The sequence below is a fragment of the Eptatretus burgeri genome, chromosome 1, assembly GCF_056783735.1.
Source record: "Eptatretus burgeri isolate ZD-2024b chromosome 1, Ebu_testis_v1, whole genome shotgun sequence".
NCBI classification, from domain to species: Eukaryota; Metazoa; Chordata; class Myxini; order Myxiniformes; family Myxinidae; genus Eptatretus; species Eptatretus burgeri.
Genome location: NC_140961.1, coordinates 73183176 through 73205982, shown reverse-complemented (window position 1 = coordinate 73205982; position 22807 = coordinate 73183176). Strand labels below are relative to the sequence as shown.

General features: G+C 41.5%; 1 protein-coding gene and 1 pseudogene across 6 annotated transcripts in view; both read left to right on the top strand.

Annotated features, from left to right (window-relative positions):
* LOC147034741 (TBC1 domain family member 14-like) overlaps positions 1 to 21409 on the top strand; it is a 115912-nt gene extending 94503 nt beyond the window's left edge. For all 6 annotated transcript variants that reach the window (XM_085888152.1, XM_085888126.1, XM_085888133.1 and 3 more), the window contains 4 exons: positions 5578 to 5706; positions 10113 to 10222; positions 17211 to 17469; positions 20811 to 21409. In XM_085888152.1, coding sequence (XP_085744278.1) covers positions 5578 to 5706; positions 10113 to 10222; positions 17211 to 17469; positions 20811 to 20885 — 573 coding nt within the window. In that variant the 3' untranslated portion in view covers positions 20886 to 21409. The remainder of the gene's footprint in view (positions 1 to 5577; positions 5707 to 10112; positions 10223 to 17210; positions 17470 to 20810) is intronic.
* LOC147034742 (signal recognition particle RNA) lies at positions 9387 to 9527 on the top strand (annotated as a pseudogene).
* Positions 21410 to 22807: the final 1398 nt, after the last annotated feature.

The following is a 22807-nucleotide window of genomic DNA, read 5'->3' as shown; positions in this document are numbered from 1 at the left end:
TAAGACGCCCAACAGTTATTTTCTGAACGAAGCACCACATTATACTGTATGACAGTGCACCTCCCACCCGCTCCTCTCACTCACCTGCATCAACACCTCATTGAGACCCACAGGGACCAAGCCTGCTCACATATGGGTGAGGAAGGGGTCACCAACGTACCCCGGTCTTTCTTTCTTTCTTTCTTTCTTTCTTTCTTTCTTTCTTTCTTTCTTTCTTTCTTTCTTTCCCCTTGTCTGGCTAATTCCCCGGATGGATGTGGCGCCTCTCTGTATTAAGGCTGGTTGTATAAGGGGTTTTTTTGAGTGCTCGGGCAAGGCTTTCTTATGTGACACTGCATTTCTTTAAATACTTGAATCGTTGTAAATACATAACTGTTCAATACAAGATTTGTTTTTTCCAAACCTGATCGATTGAGTTTCCTTCATTGGTTGCACATGGTGTTTGTAATAAATAGACAAGAAGTTGTACCCCACTGATTTACTCCATTGGAATAGCCAACGCCCACCTATGGTTTAGCTCGGTTGTACTATAATGAGTCGATGAGGTGGAACGTTGAGAGTGCGGTTCCCCATCTGGGCGGGGCTAAATCAGTGGTAAGATAATACAAGTCTTGGAGCGGGGACCTTGCTCAACTTGGCCTTCTCAGATCGTGTTTGCGGTTGCTCAGCAACCTGTCAGGTTGCGGAGTTATCCCTGACTTGCAGCTGCAGGGTCGGACGTCGAGTCGTAGGTCCGAGCAACCCCCTTGTGAACACCACGCTCACTCCGGAAGTGTGTGTGTGTGTGCATGCGTGCGTGCGTCGCATCCGAGTACACGTTAATACGGAATTCCTCAGAGCCGGGACCTTTCATCCTGCGGGATGGTCCAATTGTCTTTTTAAATGGCACTGCATTCAGTATTACTCTACTCCACTGTTTCCCAAGGTTACCCAAATGAGCCAAAATTGATGGCAAACACATACAGAAAGCAGATTGCTGAAACACGCTTTTTTACCTTTTAAAAGATTTATTTTGAAAAGGAAAGTACAGTAAACCCTCCAATATCATAGGAGTTAGGTTCCTGGAAAATGCCGTGATAGTTGAAACCGCGATCGTGGAAACCAAGGCCAATGTGAAGAGGGAGTTCCTGTACTTTGAGAAAATATCAAGGAAGATCCATGGCAGTTAGAACTAAACACATTGCAATTGAAATAAACGTGTAAATATATACGAGGTCCATCTAAAAAGTAACGGGACTGACTTCACAGAAATTTTATTCCAAAACATATATTGAAATCACAGCTTGCCCCCTTCAAAATAGTTTCCCTCCAGTCTCCCACACTTGTCCATCCTCTTCTTCCACGCTTCGATGCACCCCCGGAAGGGTTCTTCTGGAATCCTCCGGAGCTCCGTCATCACAGCCCTTTTGATGACCTCCACATCAGGAAATCGGGTCCCCTTGATCACCCCCTTGAGCTGGGGAATAGGAAAAAAATCACAAGGGGCCAAGTCTGGCGAATACGGGGGTTGCTCCAGAGTTGGCACATCGTTCTCCACCAGTAACTGTCGGATGCTCAGGGCACTGTGAGCAGGGGCGTTGTCATGGTGAAGCACCCAGGCGTTGTTCTCCCACAGATCCCTCCTCTTGTCCCGGATTGATCTCATGAGGTGCCGGAGGATCTCCTTGTACACGTATTGATTCACTGTTTGACCCTGTGGTGGAAACTCGAAGTGGACGATGCCCTTGATGTCAAAAAATGTGATGAGCATCACCTTGACCTTCGACTTCGACATCCTTGCTTTCTTTGGTCTTGGTGATGCCAGACTTTTCAACTGATGACTCTGCCGTTTGGTCTTGGGATCGTATTCGAATATCCACGATTCATCGCCTGTAATGACTCTCCCGAGCAGGTCTGGATCGTCCTCAAGGCGCTCGATAATGTCTTGACAGACGGTGACTCTGCTGTTTCTGGTCCTCGGACAACAGCTTGGGGACCATCTTTGCGCACACCTTGCACATTTTGAGATTTTCAGTGATGATGCTCCAGACAGTGTCCTTGTTGATGGAAAGTTCCTCCGCAATCATCCGCACCGTGAGTTGACTATCTGCGCACACCATCTGCTTCACACGCTCGATGTTGTCCGCCGTTCTGCTGGTTCAAGGTCTTCCAGACCATGGATCGTCTTCAACCTCCTCCCGTCCCTCTTTGAACCTCTTGTGCCATTCAAATGTACGTGTACGTGACATCGTTTCTTCCCCGGAGACTTGCTGCAGCATTGTGAAGGATTCAGAAGGTGTTTTGCCAAGCTTGGCAAGAAACTTCAGATTGGTTCTCTGCTTACGACTCATAGCGCAACGGCTCAGACTAGACAACTTGTAAAGCACGACCTGTAAAAAATCACACAATGAGCGCAATCAACCATCACCAACCATATATATTTCTGGAATGTTGCGAAAAGCTGCGACGCAACCCGTTCATTCAAGTTGTGTAAGTGGAGCACACAGCAGGTTCAGTCCCGTAACTTTTTAGACCGAGCTCGTAAAGCATTTTAACATTGAAATAAATCAGTCACCCGCAGGGTGACTATGTTTGACCTAAAGCGCTAACCATGAAGGTCAAGGCCAATCTCCACCAAAAATTAATCAGCTGAGCGCCAGACCATGAACTATATTCCCATGAAGTTTGAAGACGATCCGATCAAAATTACTCAAAAAATAAGGGTTTCGTCGACTCCCCTGATTTGCGACAAAGTGACCTTGACCTTTGACCTTGACCTTCAAAATTTTATGCGCTGAAAGGGACCACTATAGGCCTCTGATATGCGAACTTACAAAAATTTCCAATGATAACTGTGCTCTGCACAATGATTTATACGTGATTACAGACCAAAAAAAAAAAAAAAACATATGAAGGTCAAGGCCAATCGCCACCAAAAATTAATCAGCTGAGCGCCAGACCATGAACTATATTCCCATGAAGTTTGAAGACGATCCGATCAAAATTACTCAAAAAATAAGGGTTTCGTCAACTCCCGTGATTTGCACCAAAGTGACCTTGACCTTTGACCTTGACCTTCAAAATTTTGTGCACTGAAAGGGACCTCTATAGGCCTCTGATATGCGAAGTCACAAAAATTTCCGATGATAACTGTGCTCTGCAGAATTTTTTTAATATGTGATTACAGACAAACAACAAACAAAAAAAAACATACAAGCTGATTAACATATCTTGTAAAAACTTCGTTTTGGCAAGATAATATTCATGTAAATACAATATATACAGCATATAATATACAAAAACGCAAGAGGTTTACCTTTTTAAAATTGACTCAAAAACAGCGAGGTGGGTGAGGGTAAACATATTACGTGCTGTTCGAACTGTACTCTGCCATAAATAGAAAACACAAGACCTAGCTCAGGATGATGACTATGCTGCTTTTGGGGGAAGGGTGGAGGTTAGAAAGATGTGGATGTACAACTTACGATGGCTGTTGGATCATCGGGAGCACGACAAAGGCACCTGCTGCATTTCCACATGGAAGAAGGGTAAAACGATCCTTAGCTTCCATGACCCAGAGCAGATCTTCCCTCATTGGACAGGAAGGTACGAAATGGCATCCTCTTCCAAAATAATCCCATCTCTTTGGCATTAAAAAACCTGCTCTGACATAAATCCCTTCACCTCAATTAGTTCCATGAGCCATGGTTGAACAAGAGCCTTCGGTCCCGGGTGCCTCGTGAAAACGTTGGTAAATCCACATTAGTTTCTCCCGTACACCAGTCCACTCAAAGGCATGCTTTTGTTTGGTTCTCGATCCAAATATTAAGCGTTTTCCCATCCTTTCAAAATGAGGATCACGGAATTGGAATGATCCTTTTGCGCTTTGCTGGCAGGAACCCTTGCACGGATATTTGCCTCGCGTTTACCAACAGTTGATTCATTGATCAACAGTAATGTTTACCAATTGTAATGGCGGCACGCAGATGCTGCACTTTCACTTCCTGCTGATGTATCGAACAACTCGATTTATTCGCATGTCATAACCTTTCTTTGCCTTTTGGCACGATTAATTTTGACCATAATTTTACGTTTGAGCACCATTGTTAACTGTTGTGTGTGTACGAGATCTTGTAGATTTGGTATTACAGGATTTCCTTCTGTCATTTCCTGTTCAATGACTATTCATTATTAAATTTAGCATTGTTCCCTTAAGCTGGTCTGATTAATACAATTTATGGTGCACGAGAAACAATAAAAGCTTCGTAATGAGAGGTAATTGCACATGCTGATGCAAACAATGACTCGTCTCAGCTCAAAAACCACGATTGGCTGAAATTAAACACCATGATAACAAAATCGGAACACAATAGGTTGCACCGTGATTGGGAGAAACCCACGATATTGGAATCCATGATATTTGAGGGTTCACTGAATATAGAAGAGGGTCGACAAGACCCCATCATAAACAGAACAAACCAAGCGAGTCAAAAGACACAAATAGAGGAATAGAAATGTGAAAAACTTGAATACAAGGAGAAATAAAATGCAAAACCCAACCCACTGGACACCACAGATCACACTTGTACAACAACACAGTAATGCAGGCGGGACTTCCCTTTGTCTCTATGATGCGCAGGGTGGATGCAGGACTCGATGCAGCCCGCTTTAGAGACCAGTAGGGAGATGAGAGCCAGTAATGAGCAGAGCCAGCGATGGGTCGTCCCGAAGATGAAGAACGCTGGAGGACGATCAAGTGACTCACCCACAAAGAGCATTAGTGACGAGGAGCTCCTCAACCAGGCCTCCTGCTCCCCTTTGTCCTTTGTAGACAGAGGCCTCCTGGTCTGCCCTCTGTCTTCTCCCTTCAGGCCCTCCAACAACACAGGGTGATTTCAGCTCGGGTTGATTCCACAGAGACAAAGCCACAATCAATGCCTTCTCACACATCTTCGTGAACCACTTGTTTGTGCTCCTTTCACATGAGGCTTCCTCCTCCAAGCGAGTAGATCGTTCTTTACACAAGCCTCTCCTCGTTCTTTCATGGTGGACTCTTCCTCTTAGATGGCACCCATGGGGGCGGCCCCAATAAAAGTAAACTTGCATCTTTTCTTCCGGCTCCACAGCACACTGCGCCACTATGGCCTTAAATTTTTAAAATATTTAATCCCCTCCAACCGCCTTCCAATTTTTGCCGATAACACGTGCCACAAAGCGAGTGGTTTATTGACCCCTGCTGCAGACGGGAGATTATTAGCCACAGCACAAAATATATTGACCCCACCTCCCCAACTATCCCCCTCCCCCCCCCACCCAAGACTGCTTCCAAAGGGAGCAGGTGTTCCTGGTAATACGAAATGGTTATTCCATGCAAACTCTTCTTTCTCAAACATAAATGCTCTTCACGTTAAAATGTTTTAAAAAATAATTGATTTGCATTCTTCCATCACATTGTTATAAGTTAATTACTGTTGTACATATTTATTTACTCACTTAAGTGACCTCACATGCCCTTTTGCAAGAGATAAAAGTCTGTTTTTCTGGCCACCACAAAATATGTTGAATTCATTATTTTATCTTACTCTCTTTGGGACGCAGGTCCAGGGTATGTCCTTCATTGCTGCTGTACTCCTGCTCAACCTGAATGCAGCTGATGCCTTTGTGGTTTTCGCAAACCTTCTTAACAAGCCTTGTCAACTTGCATTCTTCCGTGTTGACCACGGCCTGGTGTGTTCATCATTGCCTGCATATCCTAACCATTTTTTATGCCTCTGCTGAAGAAGTCACTGGAGGTGTTATGTTTTTGCATTGGCTGTGCTTCCGCGACAGGATTTTGTGATGGCAATAACTTAAGAACGGCTGAAGGAATCCAAGTCAAACTTGGTCCAAGTATGTTTAATGATGTAAATTTAAACTTATTAGATTATGGAGTTAAAAGGTCAAAGTTCAGAGGTCCTATTAGGTAAAATTCTGTTCCCATACCAACTTGTGAACTAGTGATGGGATTTTAACCAAACTTGGTATGAGTGTATATTTTGATTCAAAGATGAACCGAATGGATTTCGCTATCAAGAAGTCGTAGGTCAGAGGTCATGTCAGGTAAAAATGTGATACTTGAGAACAGCTGAGGGATTGAAATCAAACTTTGCACAAGTATGTATGCATAAACCTTTGTCAGTGCATCCATCCATGATCAATTTTTTGTTACTAAGAGGTCAAGGGTCAGAGGTCACATTAAACTCCTGTTAATGTGATACCATTGGCTATGGGATTTGAACTAAACGAGTACATGTACCATGATGCATATTTACAATTTGGATATTGAGGTCAAGTGGTTTGAGGTTTTAGGTCAGAGTTAGTCAGCAAAGACAATGTGGCGGAGCCATTTTGGTCGATGTTGTGACATTGGATTGTGTCTAGTTCCCTTTTTGAAAAAGAGAAAGCTTTATCAAAGAAATAATTTGGTTGCAAATTATATTCAGGATAAAAAGGAGGTATTACCAATCACTCAGGTTCAAGCCGCACATTTTTCCGTAGAAATATCTGATCAAATTTTTGGGTGCGTTTTATCCATGAGAATAGTTTTTTGTACACAAAATTGAGGCTTGTGGGAGAGCTATCACACTGAATGGATCAAGATGTAACAGAACAAAAGGAGCAGTAGAAGGAGGGGGGAGCAACACCAGGGTTAAAGGATGAAATGGGGAAGACATGGCCAAATCAGGGATGAGAGGCAAGGGAGAATGCATGGATGGGGTGGACAAGATGGATACAGAAGCAAATTCTCAGGAAGGAAAAACTGGAGATTTGGAAGGAGGTGGGGATGGAGGGGTGGTTAACAGGGATAGAAAAGATCATGGTTTTGAGTGGAGGATCTGAGATAGTGGTAAACAGCTGTCTTGAATTGAAGTGCTAAAGGGAAAGCTCTTTTTCTCGCACCGACACAAGACCAACCTTCGTTACTCGGTGCTGCCATCTTAACAATGCAGTGCATTGTGGGATATATTGTGCAAATATGAATGTATTTTCTTTTTTTGTTCTGAATAACAATTGGTTTAATAGAAGGATTAAAATTGTTTGGTTCTTTTAAAATCTTTTATGAAAACTTCCAAAAAATATACACTGCCAGAGCAGAAAAAAATAGGCTTAGGGATTAAGACGTGCATTTCAGCACAACAAACTGTTTGAGAATTACCAGAAGCTAATGACTCACTCAAGATTTAAGAGTTACTAATGATCTTGTACTCTGCTAATTGAATAGATGTCACATTTCACTCAGTAAGAGTACATTAAAAATGCCATATCTGTCATTTATCATATTGTGTTTCATACAAGTTACAAGTCATCTATTTTGCTGAATTTTAACATTTAAAATGGCTCTCTCCACAGATCAGCTAAACGATGCTTTTGAATTGATGAAATTTCCAGTCCTGAGTTGTTCATCTTTGTTGGAGTTAATTTTTGAGTTACGAGTTGTGCAGACTGTATATACAGTATATATAATCTGGTATTTTCCTGAGAATTTTATCTGAAAAGTGCTCTGCTAATTACATACAGTTGTGGATTATATTTGAGTGATTATGGTATTTAATAGTATGATCATAAGTCGTATCATGAAAGGGAAATGTTGCTGAATTTGTGTGGAATCTGTTACTAAAATGAGGTATTGTTGCGAATCTGGAAGCCATGAGCACACAGACATTCAGGTTCCTATAGCTCAGTTATTTTGATAAGTGAATGTGGATATATAGCTCCCTTTCCCTTGTTTAATGGGTTGGATAAATGTACTTGCGCTGTGAGTTACTTTGATAGTCAGGGTTTTCTTTTATTTTTTTACACCACCATCAACGCCAGCATCATCTTCCCCTCGCTCTGCTCGACGCCATTGTCTACGTGTGTTTGATCACGTACGGGGGCGGAGATTTCCTTCACCTCAGATCGAAACTCCGCCCAGAAGGGCAGGGGCATGTCCCTTGTCCAACCAGGAACCTTATCACCTCAGATTGAGACTCTGCCCAGAAGAGCAGAGGCTTGCCCCTTGTCCAACCAGGAACCTCATCACCTCAGATCGAGACTCCGGCCAGGAGGGCAGGGGAGTGCCCCTTGCCCAATCAGGAAGCTCAGCACCTCAGGCTGGCTCCGCCTTAACCAGATAGAGTGTTCGGCCCCGGCCAATCGGGAGGCCGCGACGAGCCGTCCGAGAACGGACCATCCAATGAGGGGGCGAGTGGCAAAAAAGGTCTCTCGCGCCTGAGCACAAAAAGGAGGGGTGGTCTGGACGAGGGTGAGGGAGAGACGGTGTGCTCGTGGCAGGAGCATTTGCGAGTTCGGGGGATCGTGTGTGAGACATCCCTGGAGGGAGAGGATGATTCAGTCCAGGCAGTTTCTAACCTGGCTTCCAGGGCCAGTGAGTGGTTGTCGACGAGGGCCCTGCAGACGTTCGTGGTTGCGGGTTCGAGTCCCGCCCCCCCCCCCCCCCAAGATCGTGAAGACCACACGAAGTGGACAGGTCCGAGGTAGAATCTGGTCTTCAGCTCGCTTTCCCTCCGAGCTGGAGGCCTCAAAGACCGCTTTGGGTCCGATTATTGTGTGTGTGTGTGTGTGTGTGTGTGTGTGTGTGTGTGTGTGTGTGTGTGTGTGTGTGTGTGTGTGTGTGTGTGTGTGTGTGTGTGTGTGTGTGTGTGTGTGTGTGTGGCGCCAGTCAGTTAAGTAGGAAATTGTATAAATGCATTGCTGTACATACGTGCCTCTTATAGTCTGATAACTCTGCCCTTATGTGCTCCCTTCATTTCCCCTATGACTGTTAATAAATTCCCTAATTGTTAAATGTATCGGTTCATTTTTGTCTTTCTTTTATTGGATTAACACGGAGCGTGTTGGAGAATTAGCCAGGCGGTTGCTGCTATAACGAGATATTTGGACCGACGGGACTTTGATGACCGTCCGCTCGGGTCACACACGGTTCGAGTACGCTAGCGGCTCGTTCCGTATGGGTGCTGTCGAGGGTGTGAAGACTCGGTAAATCGCCACGTGGTCTTCAGGTATCTTGAGAATTGGCAAATAACCCTGTACCACGTGGTGGAAATATTGATGCTTCAAGGTCTGATAAGGGACCCCGTACTTTCCTGAGTTCTCTGGAAAAGTACGATCTAAATTCCGGGTGATCGGCGGAGTCGACCCTACGGCTCCATCTCGCAGTCGTGCTCGCAGCCGATACCCGGCCCCGCAACAGTATGTCCATGTGTGTCGTGAATAAGAAGCAGCAGCAGCAGCAGCAGCAGCAGCAGCAGCAGCAGCAGCTCGACCTCGAGCTTTAGTGGTTCCTTCTGTCGAAGAATAATATTAAAAAATGGTTCCACTGGAAAGCTCATCGATTTATTTGGAATAAATATTCATGTCTGTTGAATACCAGGTGTAGTGGCGTGCGCCTGTAATCCGGCTACTTGGAGGCTTGGGTTGGAGGATCGCTTGAGGACGGGAGCTCTGCACTGGGCCGCGCTATGAGAGGGTGCAGGGCAGCCCGGAATCATGGCGAAACCCAATCCTTATCCCTGTGTCGTAAGAGGCGACCAGGGTTGCGTCAGGAGGGGCATCCGGCGTAAAACCTATGCCAAATCAATATGCGGATCATAACGGATGATCCGCTGTGGCGACCCCTATCGGGAGCAGCCGAAAGAAGAACTACATTCATGTCTGATGAATCTTAAAGATGCCTGTTTTTAAAGCCCTCTTTCTGACATTGAAGAAGAAGAACAAGTGGGAATGGGAGCTTAATGTAATAGTTCAAATGGTACCATGTATTATTGTATGACAGCCAGAACACTTTAGAAGGGCACAAAAGGAACACAAAATTATATGTAATATTTTGCGAAGCAATAGAGCAACGTATAAATGTGCACGGAAGGAGCACACACACACACAACACCAATAACAACAACTGTGTTATTCAAAAAGAAATATTTATTTATTTATTTTGTGCATTTCATTTCATGTTACATCCTCACTCAGACTCGGAGATAGACATACAATACGTTAGTGAAGTACAACATGTTGCCTTTTGATTAAACACTTCAGCGAAGCGACGGGTCGTCACCGCTACTGTTGAATATAATCAGTATGTTTTTGTTTTCCAGATGTTGAAATACTATGCAGCTTTTGAAGTGTTTTTTGAAGAAAACCTTCCAAATCTCTTTGCACACTTTAAAAAATACAACCTAACACCTGATATTTATTTGATTGACTGGTAAGTCAGACCTGTTGAATTCTTAAATGCACAACTTTGCTTTTACATCAGATTTATTGGCACACTCTGTTCGTTATCAAAATTGTTGTTACAAGTGTTCAATCTTTTTCGTGTGTGTGTGTGTGTGTGTGTGTGTGTGTGTGTGTGTGTGTGTGTGTGTGTGTGTGTGTGTGTGTGTGTGTGTGTGTGTGTGTGTGTGTGTGTGTGTGTGTGTGTGTGTGTGTGTGTGTGTGTGTGTGTGTGTGTGTTGTGTGTGTGTGTGTGTAGCTTTGTACAAACTGGTAATCACAACTTAAAAGAGCGAATACCAATTAACCATCAACTACAAGCTATTTCACATATTTAATTCACACCATTATTTCACATCCATCAAGGAAAATCGCCCCCCCCCACCCCTCCACAGCCCCAATCCCTCCTTCCAAATTTCCACTTCCCCCTTGAGAGTTTCCTTCTGTATACATCTTGTCTACCACATGCATCATCGTGTCCACCCCATGCATCCCCAAACCCACTCTTTCCCCCCTCTCTCTGCTGTTCCTTTTGTTCTGTTGCGTCCTGATCCATTCACTAGTACTAGCAATTCCACGAGCCTTGACTATGTATACAAAAAAAATGCATGGCTCATGGTGCTGATCCATTTCAATTCAAAACAGCTTAAAGTTCATCACTCAGACATTTATAAGCTACATCATGAGTTCATCGATTTTGAGTCGTGAACTGGAAAGCAAAATTTGATAAATGTGGAATATTTTATGTGAAATAAAATATAATGACTATAGATGCCAAGCTGTGAAGCAACTGACACCAAGTCTTTTAAAAGGCATGTGATACTAATTTAAGTTTATAGATTATGCACACATATTGAAAATACTACCACGGTGAAGCAATTTTGTGTTCTCCAGGGTGGCCTGAAAGTCCTTTTATACCCCTCCCTGTAAAGCATTCATTCTTAAACTCTTTTAATATGCAGGTTTTATTGTGCAGCACTTGCAGTAATTAATCAGTCATTGTATCTCTGCAAATACTGCACATTAATACCGGTAAAGGGACTTTCAGGACACCTTGTACAAATTTCAATCTTTGCTATTAGCAAATTATTGTCAAAAGTCTTATTAGCACCCAACATCAGCTTGGCTGGGGGGGGGGCTTATATTGTGGGTGCTGCCAGTCTCTCAGGAACATCGACTCAAAAATGACTGGATGCATTTCTTTTGTATTCAACACATGTATGCATTAATATCTGGAAATGAGTTAAGTCAAATGATTTTGGGATCAGAGCCAAAAGTCATGGGACACACGATTTTATTTCTGAATTTTGGCATTTAAATTCTTCTTTTTTTCCACTGGAGAGAATAGTACAGGATTGTACTGTATATGATTTTGGGAACCATAATTTATTTATACGAGCAGAATACCCGCCCAATGTGTGATCTTGTTCCAAGCATGCAACATGTTCTTCTAACGCATACCTTTATTTGGGCAGTGTATAGGCAACTGACACCACCACTGTGTAGGCAAAAGAAACATGAAGTTACGTGCATGAAGCAAAAACATACCCACTGCTCATAATTCAAAACGCCTCACTGTACTGGAAAATGTGGGGACAGGAATACTGCACTGTAAATGGTGGAGAGTTGTAATACCCTCCCCTACCTGGAGGCGGCGCTACACGATACACATTTACATAGAGAATTTGTGTCCCTCCCCCTCCCTCCAAGACCACCGGCAAAGATAAAACACCCCTTTGCACGAATTGGGGTCATGCTGACCCATGTAGCAAGTCTGGATGGGATCAGCCCACAACTGTAGGAGGAGTAGCGCGACAAACAAACAAACACCGGTCCGTGAATTTTAGTAAGGATACACTTTACCACCTCCATCAACTTTGAATTATTTATTTTATCCACTTTACCACAACTACTGCAAACACACAACTTTGAATTTATTATTTGTTTTTGTCTGCATTACCATCATTGCTACCGACATCTGCCACCTTGAATTATTTATTTATTTATGTATATACGCTTTACCATCACCACTATCTCCATATTACCTTGATTTATTCATTTAGTGATCTAAACTTTACCATCTCCCCTATCGACACAATTATTACCTTCGCAAACTTCGTTTGACGAAGGTATTTTATTAACCCCTGTGTATTTATTTATTGGTAAATATGTGTGCGGACAACATTGCGCAAAAACTGCTGGACCGATTTGCATGAAATTTTCAGAGATGATGTGCAGTTACTCAAGGACGCCAGGCGAAGCTATTGATAGCGATCGGATCAAAGGTCAAGGTCAAGGTCACAAAAAGGTCAAAATCGTTTTTTTGCAATTAAAGTATCAATTTTGTTCCGATTTACATCAAATTAAGTCCAAAATGTTCAGTATTCAAATCCCGATCCAGTGATATAGCGTATGGTATAGTGTTTGCAACCCTAGTTAGTCTGTGGAAGTCAAAGGTCAAGGGGGTCACCAAAATGGAGTTTTTGATTGGGAAGCGTTGTGGACAACATTACACAAAAACCACTTCGCAGATTGTCATGAAATTTTGTGGATGTGTTTGGCATCACGAGCGGACAAATCAATTAGATTTTGGGAGCGATCGGATCAATGGTTAAGGTCAAGGTCACAAAAAGGTCAAAATCGTTTTTTCGCGATGAAATTGTCAATTTTGTTTTGATTTACAGCAAATGTTTGATTTACAGCAAACTCCAAAATGTTCAAAATTAAATTCCCCATCCTCTAATATGACACATGGTATAGTAATTTTGTCACCCAAGGCAGCGGTTGGGGGTCAAAGGTCAAGGGGGTCACACAAATTCACATTTATATCGGAAAGCGTTGTGGACAACTTAACGCAAAAAAACAAAACGCAGAGAGGCTTTAATTGTTTTGGATTTGTTTGGCATTATGAAAGGACAAATCCATTAGATTTTGGGAGCGATTGGATCAAAGGTCAAGGTCACAAAAAGGTCAACATCGTTTTTTCATGATGAAAACGGTTAATATGTTTCCGATTTACATCAAATTAACTCCAAATTGTTCAGTGTTCAATTCCCCATCTTCTGAAATGACACAAGGTATAGTACTATTGTCACCCTAGGTAGCGGTTGTGGGTCAAAGGTCATGGGGGTCACGAAATGCATATTTGTATTGAGATGCGTTGTGGACAACTTAATACAAAGGTAACTAGTGGCTGCGGCGAAGGTATGCGCTCTACGAGTGCCCGTTCTAGTTTCTTTAGTTATTTAAATGTAAAATATACACATTCGATTTTTTGTTGTTGTTGTTGTTTTTGTTGTTGTTAAATGTGGGTTTGGGGGCTGTCCTTTGAGGACTTGCATTCTTGTTTGTTTGTTTTTTCTTTTGTTTCCATGACAGCTGTCAAGGGCCACCATTAGCTGTGACGTTCCACAAGGCCATTAGCTCCAAGTTAAGACAGGCATGAATCATGCTGACCCGATGTTCATGGCATAAATTGTGTGATTGAGGATGGTGAATGCTGTATAGAATATGGAATCGCTCAATGAGAAGTGGACTGTTGTTCATCTCGACTTATCAGAGAAGGAGCAGGATCAGCTGGAAGGGAAGTTTGACATAACTAAATGGAACAAAGGACTTGGAAAACATTTCAAAATGTAATGTCCCCATCCGCTTTGTACTCAAACTAAACTTGACGAAAATATCACCAAAAATTAAAAACCCAAAAATGTAAAATGTGTTCAAAAGTTTTCTCCATATTCTCAAAATAAATTTTGTTGAAAATTTGATGACAAAAGCTCAAATGGTAATGACCTGGATGCACACGCACACACACACACACACACACACACACACACACACACACACACACACACACACACACACACACACACACACACACACACACACACACACACACTCACTCACTTGTAAAACCCTGTGTCCCGCTACATGTTGAACGGGCTAATGATTGCCATTGGGTAACTTATTGTATTGCAACACATCTTTGAGATGTATAATGATTGCATGCACATGAATAAACATAAATTTCTTATAATGCACAAATATATTCTCTATTATAATACCAAGCTTGCACACAAAAAACTCCGCTCGCCGTCACACGATCCCTATGAAATTGCTGTGACACTTAGCGGACATGCCGACAATGTTTGGGAAGTCTTGGCGTTCCATAGTACCACTTGCATTTTGCACAATGCGTATTTTTGTCATTCCCCGTGTACGGTCTGTCGTCTGCTACCAGCTATGTTGTACTGCTATCCCGTGCATGTGCATGGGTATCGCTAGTACAATAGATTGTTATCAATGCCAGAATAAAAGGTGTACAATATATACGTTCAGAAAATACTCGTAAGCTTAAAATGTTACTTCTTGAGTTTGAGATTCCAATGAAGTGTATTTTACCCTGCTTTTGCTGAGGACAGGAGAAAATAACTGATTTGACACACATGTTCAAAGGACCTGCTGTGCTAAAATCACATATCCATAAACTGATGTAGCTTTGTTTTATGTGGGAGTTGTTAGTGGTTGGGATGGGTAAGGAGGATTCTGGGTGGTGTTGGAGAGGGGGGTGAGGTGGTAGAAGAAGAGGATGGGGGAGGGGGAAAGTAACTTATTTTTTCCCTCCCAGACTTTGCATGTAATCTTCATCTTTTATATGCAGCATTGGGCTGTGGGATAGCATCATTGGCTGGGGGTGTGGCTATGCCACTGATGCATTTCTGTAGGGCAGGAATTTGGAATTTGTTCTTGGTGCCGGCGTAAGCTCGCCTACTATACACAAAGGACTGAGATCTTTAACGTCCACCAACTAATGCTGGCAGACAGGACACCCAGTTTAACATCCATCCAAGTGATGGCACACACATTAATGAGTCACCCTGCCGATGAAAGACAAGGATGACAGTTTATAGCTGGGTCAGGATTCAAACCCAGGCTATACAGCTTTGAGGTGAGTGCGCATACCTCTAGGCCATCCTGCCAGCTCATAATACAGCCACTTCCATCTAAATTGTACCTTTACTTGAGCTTCATGTAGGTGTTTGTATAAATGTTTAAATGTAGGCCAAAAACATGACATACTAGTGTATTTTCCACTTTTATAACAAGGGCATTTGAAGACAATGTAGAATGGGTGTATTGGTTTAGCTGAAAGTTGACAGATGGTGTCTGTGCTACTTGAAGTTAAAATTCAATATTTGGTTTAATTGCAGAGTGTGAAAGACACAAACCTCAATTGTTAAATGCATTGTCAGCTGTAACTCTGGTGTGTGTGTGTGTGTGTGTGTGTGTGTGTGTGTGTGTGTGTGTGTGTGTGTGTGTGTGTGTGTGTGTGTGTGTGTGTGTGTGTGTGTGTGTGTGTGTGTGTGTGTGTGTGTGTGTGTGTGTTTGCGTGTGTTTGCTCATGCGTCCATGAGTGCTCATGTATTTGCGCATTGTGTGGTCTTCTGTTGTTGTTTTTTCTTTGTGTGTCTGCCGCTGGTGGCATTATATTTTCTGGTTGTCCTTCCGGCTGTACTTGCTTGCGTCAATCCATCTCTGATCAATTTTTGTTGCTGCGATAAAAATCTCTTCAGTGGAATACAAGTTAACAAAGTTGGTACAAAGGTATATCTTACTGCAAATATGAACTTAGATTTGGGGTTAAAAGGGTCAAAGGTCAATATACCTTTTGCTGAAAGTAGCAGATTTTAGTTGCCATTGATAATTTGTGAACTGCGAATGAGATTTTGACCAAACCTGGTACAGGTATGTACTATGATGCAAAGATGAACGGATACGATGTTGTGGTCAAAGGTCATGTGATCTTTCGTGGAGATTAGCAGATTTTGTTGCCGATTTTTTATTTTTTTTTTTTACCAAACTTGGTACAAAGGTGTATTGTGATGCAAAGATGAACGGATTGAATTTTGGGTTCAAATGGTGAAAAGTCATGTCACCTTCAGCGGAAAGTAGCAGATTTTAGTTGCCGTGATGATGTGTGAACTGGAGAAGTGATTTTGACCAATCTTGGCATAACTATGGACTGTAATATAAAGATTAAGTGATTAAATTTTGGGTTCAAAGGTTAAACGCTTAACGTCAGGTGTGCTTTAATTGAAAATGTGTTACTGCAACAACTTATGAACCACTCGAGAGATTTCAACCATAATTGACACGCATATGGATTGCAATACAAAGATGAACTGATTAAATTTTAGATTGAACATGTCAAAGGTCATGTGCCATTTGAACATCATTTTGCAGACCATGACTCGAGTTAGAAGCATCTGATGTTTCTCTTCGACCTACCTGTCTTTTCTCTCTCTCCTCTCTCTCTCTCCTCTCTCTCTCCTCTCTCTCTCCTCTCTCTCCTCTCTCTCCTCTCTCTCTCCTCTCTCCCCTCTCTCTCCTCTCTCTCCTCTCTCTCCTCATCTTTTTCCCTTCTCCTTCTCCTCCTTCTCCTTCTCCTTCTTCTCCTCCTTCTCCTCCTTCTCCTCCTTCTCCTTCTCCTTCTCTCTCTCTTGGACCTACCTGTCCTCTCTCTCTCTCTGTCTCTCTCTCTCTCTCTCTCTCTCTCTCTCTCTCTCTCTCTCTCTCTCTCTCTCTCTCTCTCTCTCTCTCTCTCTGTCTCTGTCTCTGTCTCTGTCTCTGTCTCTGTCTCTGTCTCTGTCTCTGTCTCTGTCTCTGTCTCACACTCTATCTCTCTTACACTCTCTCTCTTTCTCTCACACTCTATCTCTCTCACACACTCCCTCTCTCTCTAACTTTCTTGAGACCTATAATTATTTTTTTTATTCAGATGAAACGTAACATTGGGTTTATATCTAATGTCAGCAGAGGTATATCCATTGACACATTCGTGTCAAATTCTACGTTCTGGATTTCTTTTAATATCGATGAAAATGTGTATTGAGGAGCATGCATGATGAAGAAAATGATCAAGCAAATTGAGATGCAAAAAATAATGTTGCAGTGATGTATTGTCCCCTTCCCACCTCAAGGATTTTCACACTTTACAGCAAGTCACTCCCACTGGATGTGGCATGTCGTGTCTGGGATGTATTTTGTCGAGATGGAGAAGAGTTTCTTTTTCGCACAGCCATCGCCATTCTACTCATGTTTGAAGAGGTCCTCCTTCGCATGGATTTCATTCACATGGCACAAATGCTGACACGTTTGCCTGAGAATCTTTCTATTGATGAGCTCTTCACAGCAATTGCTGCAGTACAATTGCAAAGTCGCAACAAGAAATGGGGCCAGGTGAGTGTCAGATTCACTCCAACACGTAACGTTACAGCTAATGTGTAGATTTCTCGGCTCTGTGATGAAGCTATGCAAAGTGATTTGTTGTAATGAAGGAAACCTGAATGTTGTTTGTAGCCAGAATTATTAAGGAACAACAATCATCCACTTGGACTGCGACTGCTGTCACTCTGATTTGAGCAAGAGTCCTTCAAATTGAATCTATTCATTTATTAGATGTTCTTGATTTTGGAAGAATATTCTCTAAAAAAAAAATGAAACTGCATGAAATCAGTGGGTGTTAAATTGCATGGTTATCTATCATTGTTCTGCAAGATATAAAAAAATATTGATAATTTTTTTTCATTTGCACAGTGCACTTAAACATTTTGTTTTCTGGAACTTCCATGCAGGAACTTGTAGAAAGATTCCCTGCAAGCTAAAAACATTACATGCAAGTGCACTTTCTACTTTTGTAGCAGGGACATTGGAGGAGGGTGAATTGATTAGATCAAACAGTAAGAACAGTAATTGGATTTTTTGAAACACATTTTATGACCATTGTTTTGTTTTGTTTTTGCATTGGGCTGTTTGGCATTCAAACTCGTATATGTGATTCATCGTATTCCACATTTTTCCAACACTTGACAAGACTACATGCCACAACCCATTCCACATCTCTTTATCTAAACTCAGGGTATTACCTTCATTTTGACGATTCATTGTGCCAGAATTCCGCTGGCATTCGACGGTCGATAAATATATTTAATCATAACGATTGATTTTTATCTTGCCAAAACGAAGTTTTTGCAAGATATGTTAGTCAGCTTGTATGTTTTTTTTTGTTTGTTTGTTTGTTTGTTTGTTTGTTTGTTTGTCTGTAATCACGTATAAAAAAATTCTGCAGAGCACAGTTATCATTGGAAATTTTTGTAACTTCGCATATCAGAGGCCTATAGAGGTCCCTTTCAGTGCACAAATTTTTGAAGGTCAAGGTCAATGGTCAAGGTCACTTTGTCGCAAATCAGGGGAGTTGACGAAACCCTTATTTTTTTGAGTAATTTTGATCGGATCGTCTTCAAACTTCATGGGAATATAGTTCCTGGTCTGGCGCTCAGCTGATTAATTTTTGGTGGCGATTGGCCTTGACCTTCATGGTTAGCCCCTGAGGTCAAATATATTTGACCCCAAGGTCAAATTTTCAAGTTTTAGGAACCATATCATGTAGTACCTCAAATTGAACACCTCGATGAGTGCTTTTAGATATGTCAAGCTTGAGACATTATGACGTCATTTGGTGACGTTATGAGGAAAACGCATATTTTTCATGGTTACTCTGTAGAACGATTCTCATCGGAATCTCTCGTAGGCAGATATTCCTCAAGGAGTCGCTCCTGGTGGATAGCAGCTCTGTTCACCTCAGTGTGACTTTAAAGAAGTCACACATGGTCACCTTTTGGCAAGATACGGGTCACCCTGCGGGTGACATTGTTTTTATTTTATTTTATATTTTTGGCAAAAAGATAAAAACTACAGTTATCTTTCCTATCAAATTTGGCAAGAAATTTGTCATCACGTCATCAAATTTCAAACACTTATTATTCCAAATGTGTGAACACCGTGTCACTCTGATGTCAACCAAGGCAAGGTAGGTCATGGAACGGTAGAGCAATGCGCCATGTCTAAATCAGTCCACCACTGAAGTAGTGAAGCTACTTTGACCCTATATTGTGAGTTAATTTGTTTCTACTTTTGAAAAGGCATTCCAAATTAACAAATAGACTGGGCTTGTTGATAAAAGTGTGCTCATTTGTATAAATAATAGGACGGTAAGTCCTGTAATTTCATGGGCGGTGCATCCAGTGATTGTTTTTGTTTTGTATTTCTCACATATATTAAATAATAATTTTGATTCAAAAAACAATACAATGAGGGAGAAAAAAATTAATGAGGTTGTAAAAACGGAGAAGTTGATGAGTGAAATTAAGCATCCAGAGAGGACTGAAACCCTCCAAGAACCAGTATCCAAAGAGGATTGAGACCTTCCAAGAACCAGGAAAAAATATATTCCTACTAATTTTCCACCCAGCAGGAAGTGTTGCTGGGTTATCCTGGTTCGATGTTTGTGAGTTTGAGCCAATTCTGCAAAACAAAAATAACAATTGATTGACTAATTTTTATGACACTGGCATTTATTTGACAACAAGGACAAATGTATCCAAGAGCAGCGTCCTAAAGGTTTTGTCAGCTAAAAAAAATAAAAATAAAAAAACAACTTCCGATATTTTGTCACGTGCCTTGATTAAGCCAATAGCGAGACCTGTCATAGTGTATTTACGTATTTATGAAATATATATGTATTTATGAAATAAATAATGTATTTACGAAATTACAATACATTTAATGGAATAATCTTTAAATAGTAATGTGAACTTTTCGAAACTTTAAAGCAAATGTCCGAATATATTTAAAAGTTCATGATAGACGCTCTCAAAAGGCACCCTCAATGCGAGGATGTGTACAAGTGTTTAGTATTTAAGGAGATCTGGATTGTGTATATAAAAGAGCCCAGTCCTAATATAAAGGTTTTGTTTTCACAAGAAGAAGAAGAACAACAACAACAACAACAACAACAACGCCGAGCTCTCTTAGAGCAGCGTTCGCGACGCGCCACTGCTAAAAATTATTGCATCTACATATAAAAAGACCTCAGTCTTGGCATGAGTCTGTCCATCCGTCCAGTCGTGTGACTGTATGTCGATTATTTACGTACTATTGGAATGTACCTTTCAACCCTTTTGGCTGCTGAGACCCCTTAGACCTATGAAGACCCTGAGGACCCTTAAGATGCAAAAGATTCCCCCCCCCCGAGACCCACAAGTCCCAAAAGACCCCGAAGACCGAAAAGACTTTAGACCAGAATTATTGTCGACCTAAACACCATTTTGACCCCTTCCATCCTTCAGACAGCTTAGACCCTTGACCACTTCAACCAACTTGGTCCTTCTTATATCGTAAATGAACTTTCAAATAAATACAATATCAGCAATATTTCAAATAAATTTGTAGAAAAGAAATGTTTGTATTATGATTGGTGTAAATCTTGCCAACACAGCAAATCTGTGACGTAAATCTCTGCAACGACGTGTGGAAAGGCGAGCGTTGTGAGCTGAACCATACTAGTTCTATAGAAAGAAGAAAATAACGGACAGAATAGTAAGCCATAATGAATTACCAACCGATCTAGGTATTGTCAAGATAGTTAGAGTTTTGCTCTGTAATGCTGCTGATTTACTGCCTTGATAACAAGCAATAGATGTATCTTTACGTGTAATTTTGACTGATATTACCTTTTGCAGGTGCTTGCGACTTTGCAGAGAGATTGGAGAGAGAGTGGAGAGAGTAGCAGGAACAGCAGTCCAAACAGACAATGATTAAAGAGCTCTGTTCACACCTAATGAAGGTTCCCTCTTTCCCATATGCACACTGGACACTTAGGAATTTCCTCGGTAGGGGCAGGGATTTTTATGGAGGAAAATGTGCCTTTGGGAGGGTGCCTGTAGGCCCATATGTCTGTGTTCTTTGTTCCAAAGAGCAACCAATGCTTCATGAACTCTCTCTGCTGCATCTGTACAATGCTATCTTTACAACTGTTTCATCATACACTATTTATGGCCGTCATTCGTCGAGCAGATGTTTCTTTTGCTGCTCTTTGGATCAAGAAAGGAGCCACTCGTTGAATATTCAACAAGTGGTTGCTCAGCATGGCAGTATGTTTTTCTTTTTTGTGCGAGTCAGTCAATTACAGTATATATCGGTGCATGTCTTGTCTGTCGTCTCACAAAATAGTTTTGCCTTTCTATTTTTCTTTTTATTGTGGTCTGAACTGGCTTGTAAAATTCCCATTAAAAATCGTCCTTGGCTGAAGCCATTGCTCATTTGGAACATAAAATGGAAACTGCTTCTTGATTGTTCAAAGGTCGTATAAGCATTAACTTATTTAATTGTGCATTGCTAAATAATAACTTAAATGGTGGTTGTATGTCATTTTGATTTGCTCTGTTATATGGACTATTTTTGAAAGTACAGTTGTGAAACAGAAGGGTTTTGGAAGCGAAATGTATAACTAACTTTTGAAAAACTTTCTTTCCCATCAAGTTTTGTTCACAAGATTTGCACAACAATGTAACACATTGGAGTACATCCTCGGTTGTCCAGCACCAGGCTGGAAAAACCCAAAGCAAGTATTGAAGTGTTGCAACACAGGGAATGTTATGACCTGTAATTCAAGGGTAAGTTGACAAGTGAAGTGAATTTTCAATATACCCAACAAATATGCATCACCATTGTTAAAAAAAAAATCTTTGACATTGTCTCCTTGCACATCCATACACTCCTTCACAAGGTTATGGATGCACTCATAAAATAATGATGGTGATTGGTCACTGATTCATTCCTGCATGATCATGTATCTCATCCCTGACTGTTCGGCTGGATTTTTTGTGGATAATGGCATGTTCTGTTCAATGAAACAGATCTACAATGCCACATATGTTTATTGATACTTGTATATCAGTCGGGCAGTCCTGGACAAATTCTCCTGTGTGGCGGCAGACCATGCCTATTTGTGGACCAAGAGATGTTTCTCCTCTTGACTTCAAAAAGACAATCTCACAGTCATCCATCCTTTTTGAAACAGTAAACACCATTTGTACTATTTTTCAATGACACAGTTTGTATCATATTGTGCAGTATTCTCCAAAAAATGACATGGTTTGACACCTTAACTGGAAAGCACGAAACTGATTCTTCCTCATTGCTCCATGACTGCACTCTTATAGTGGCGTAGCCATGTTTATAGCATGGTTACGAGCACCACACGCAGGGAATCTGGGTACCAAGTGATCAACAAACGACTTGCATTTGCCCCTGCAATATCGCTCAAAATACAATGTATCACACACATACACTCTTCATGACTGTAAAATTCACTTTATTTATTGACTTGCACTCATATATTATGTATCTATTCTGTTCCTGGCGGAAAGTTACTATTTCGTCTCAAAATTTTCAACTTCAGGTTTATTCTATGTTTTGTCTCTTTTGGTAGACAAAGTTGAGGTGCATGGAAGAGCTAGAATACAGAACAGCAAGAATGCAGTATAAAGTGTGCAAATGGAAAGGTAGATTGCCATTTGGAGGAAGGATGAGTGAGGAGAAGAAAGAGAGCAACAGGAGGGAGAGGACACCAGGGATGAATAAGCTGGATGCAAGCTCAAACACAGAAAGAAAGGGGCTGAAGGAACGAAGGCAAGACCGGGGATGACACAGCAATGGAATAAAGAAAAAATAGTTA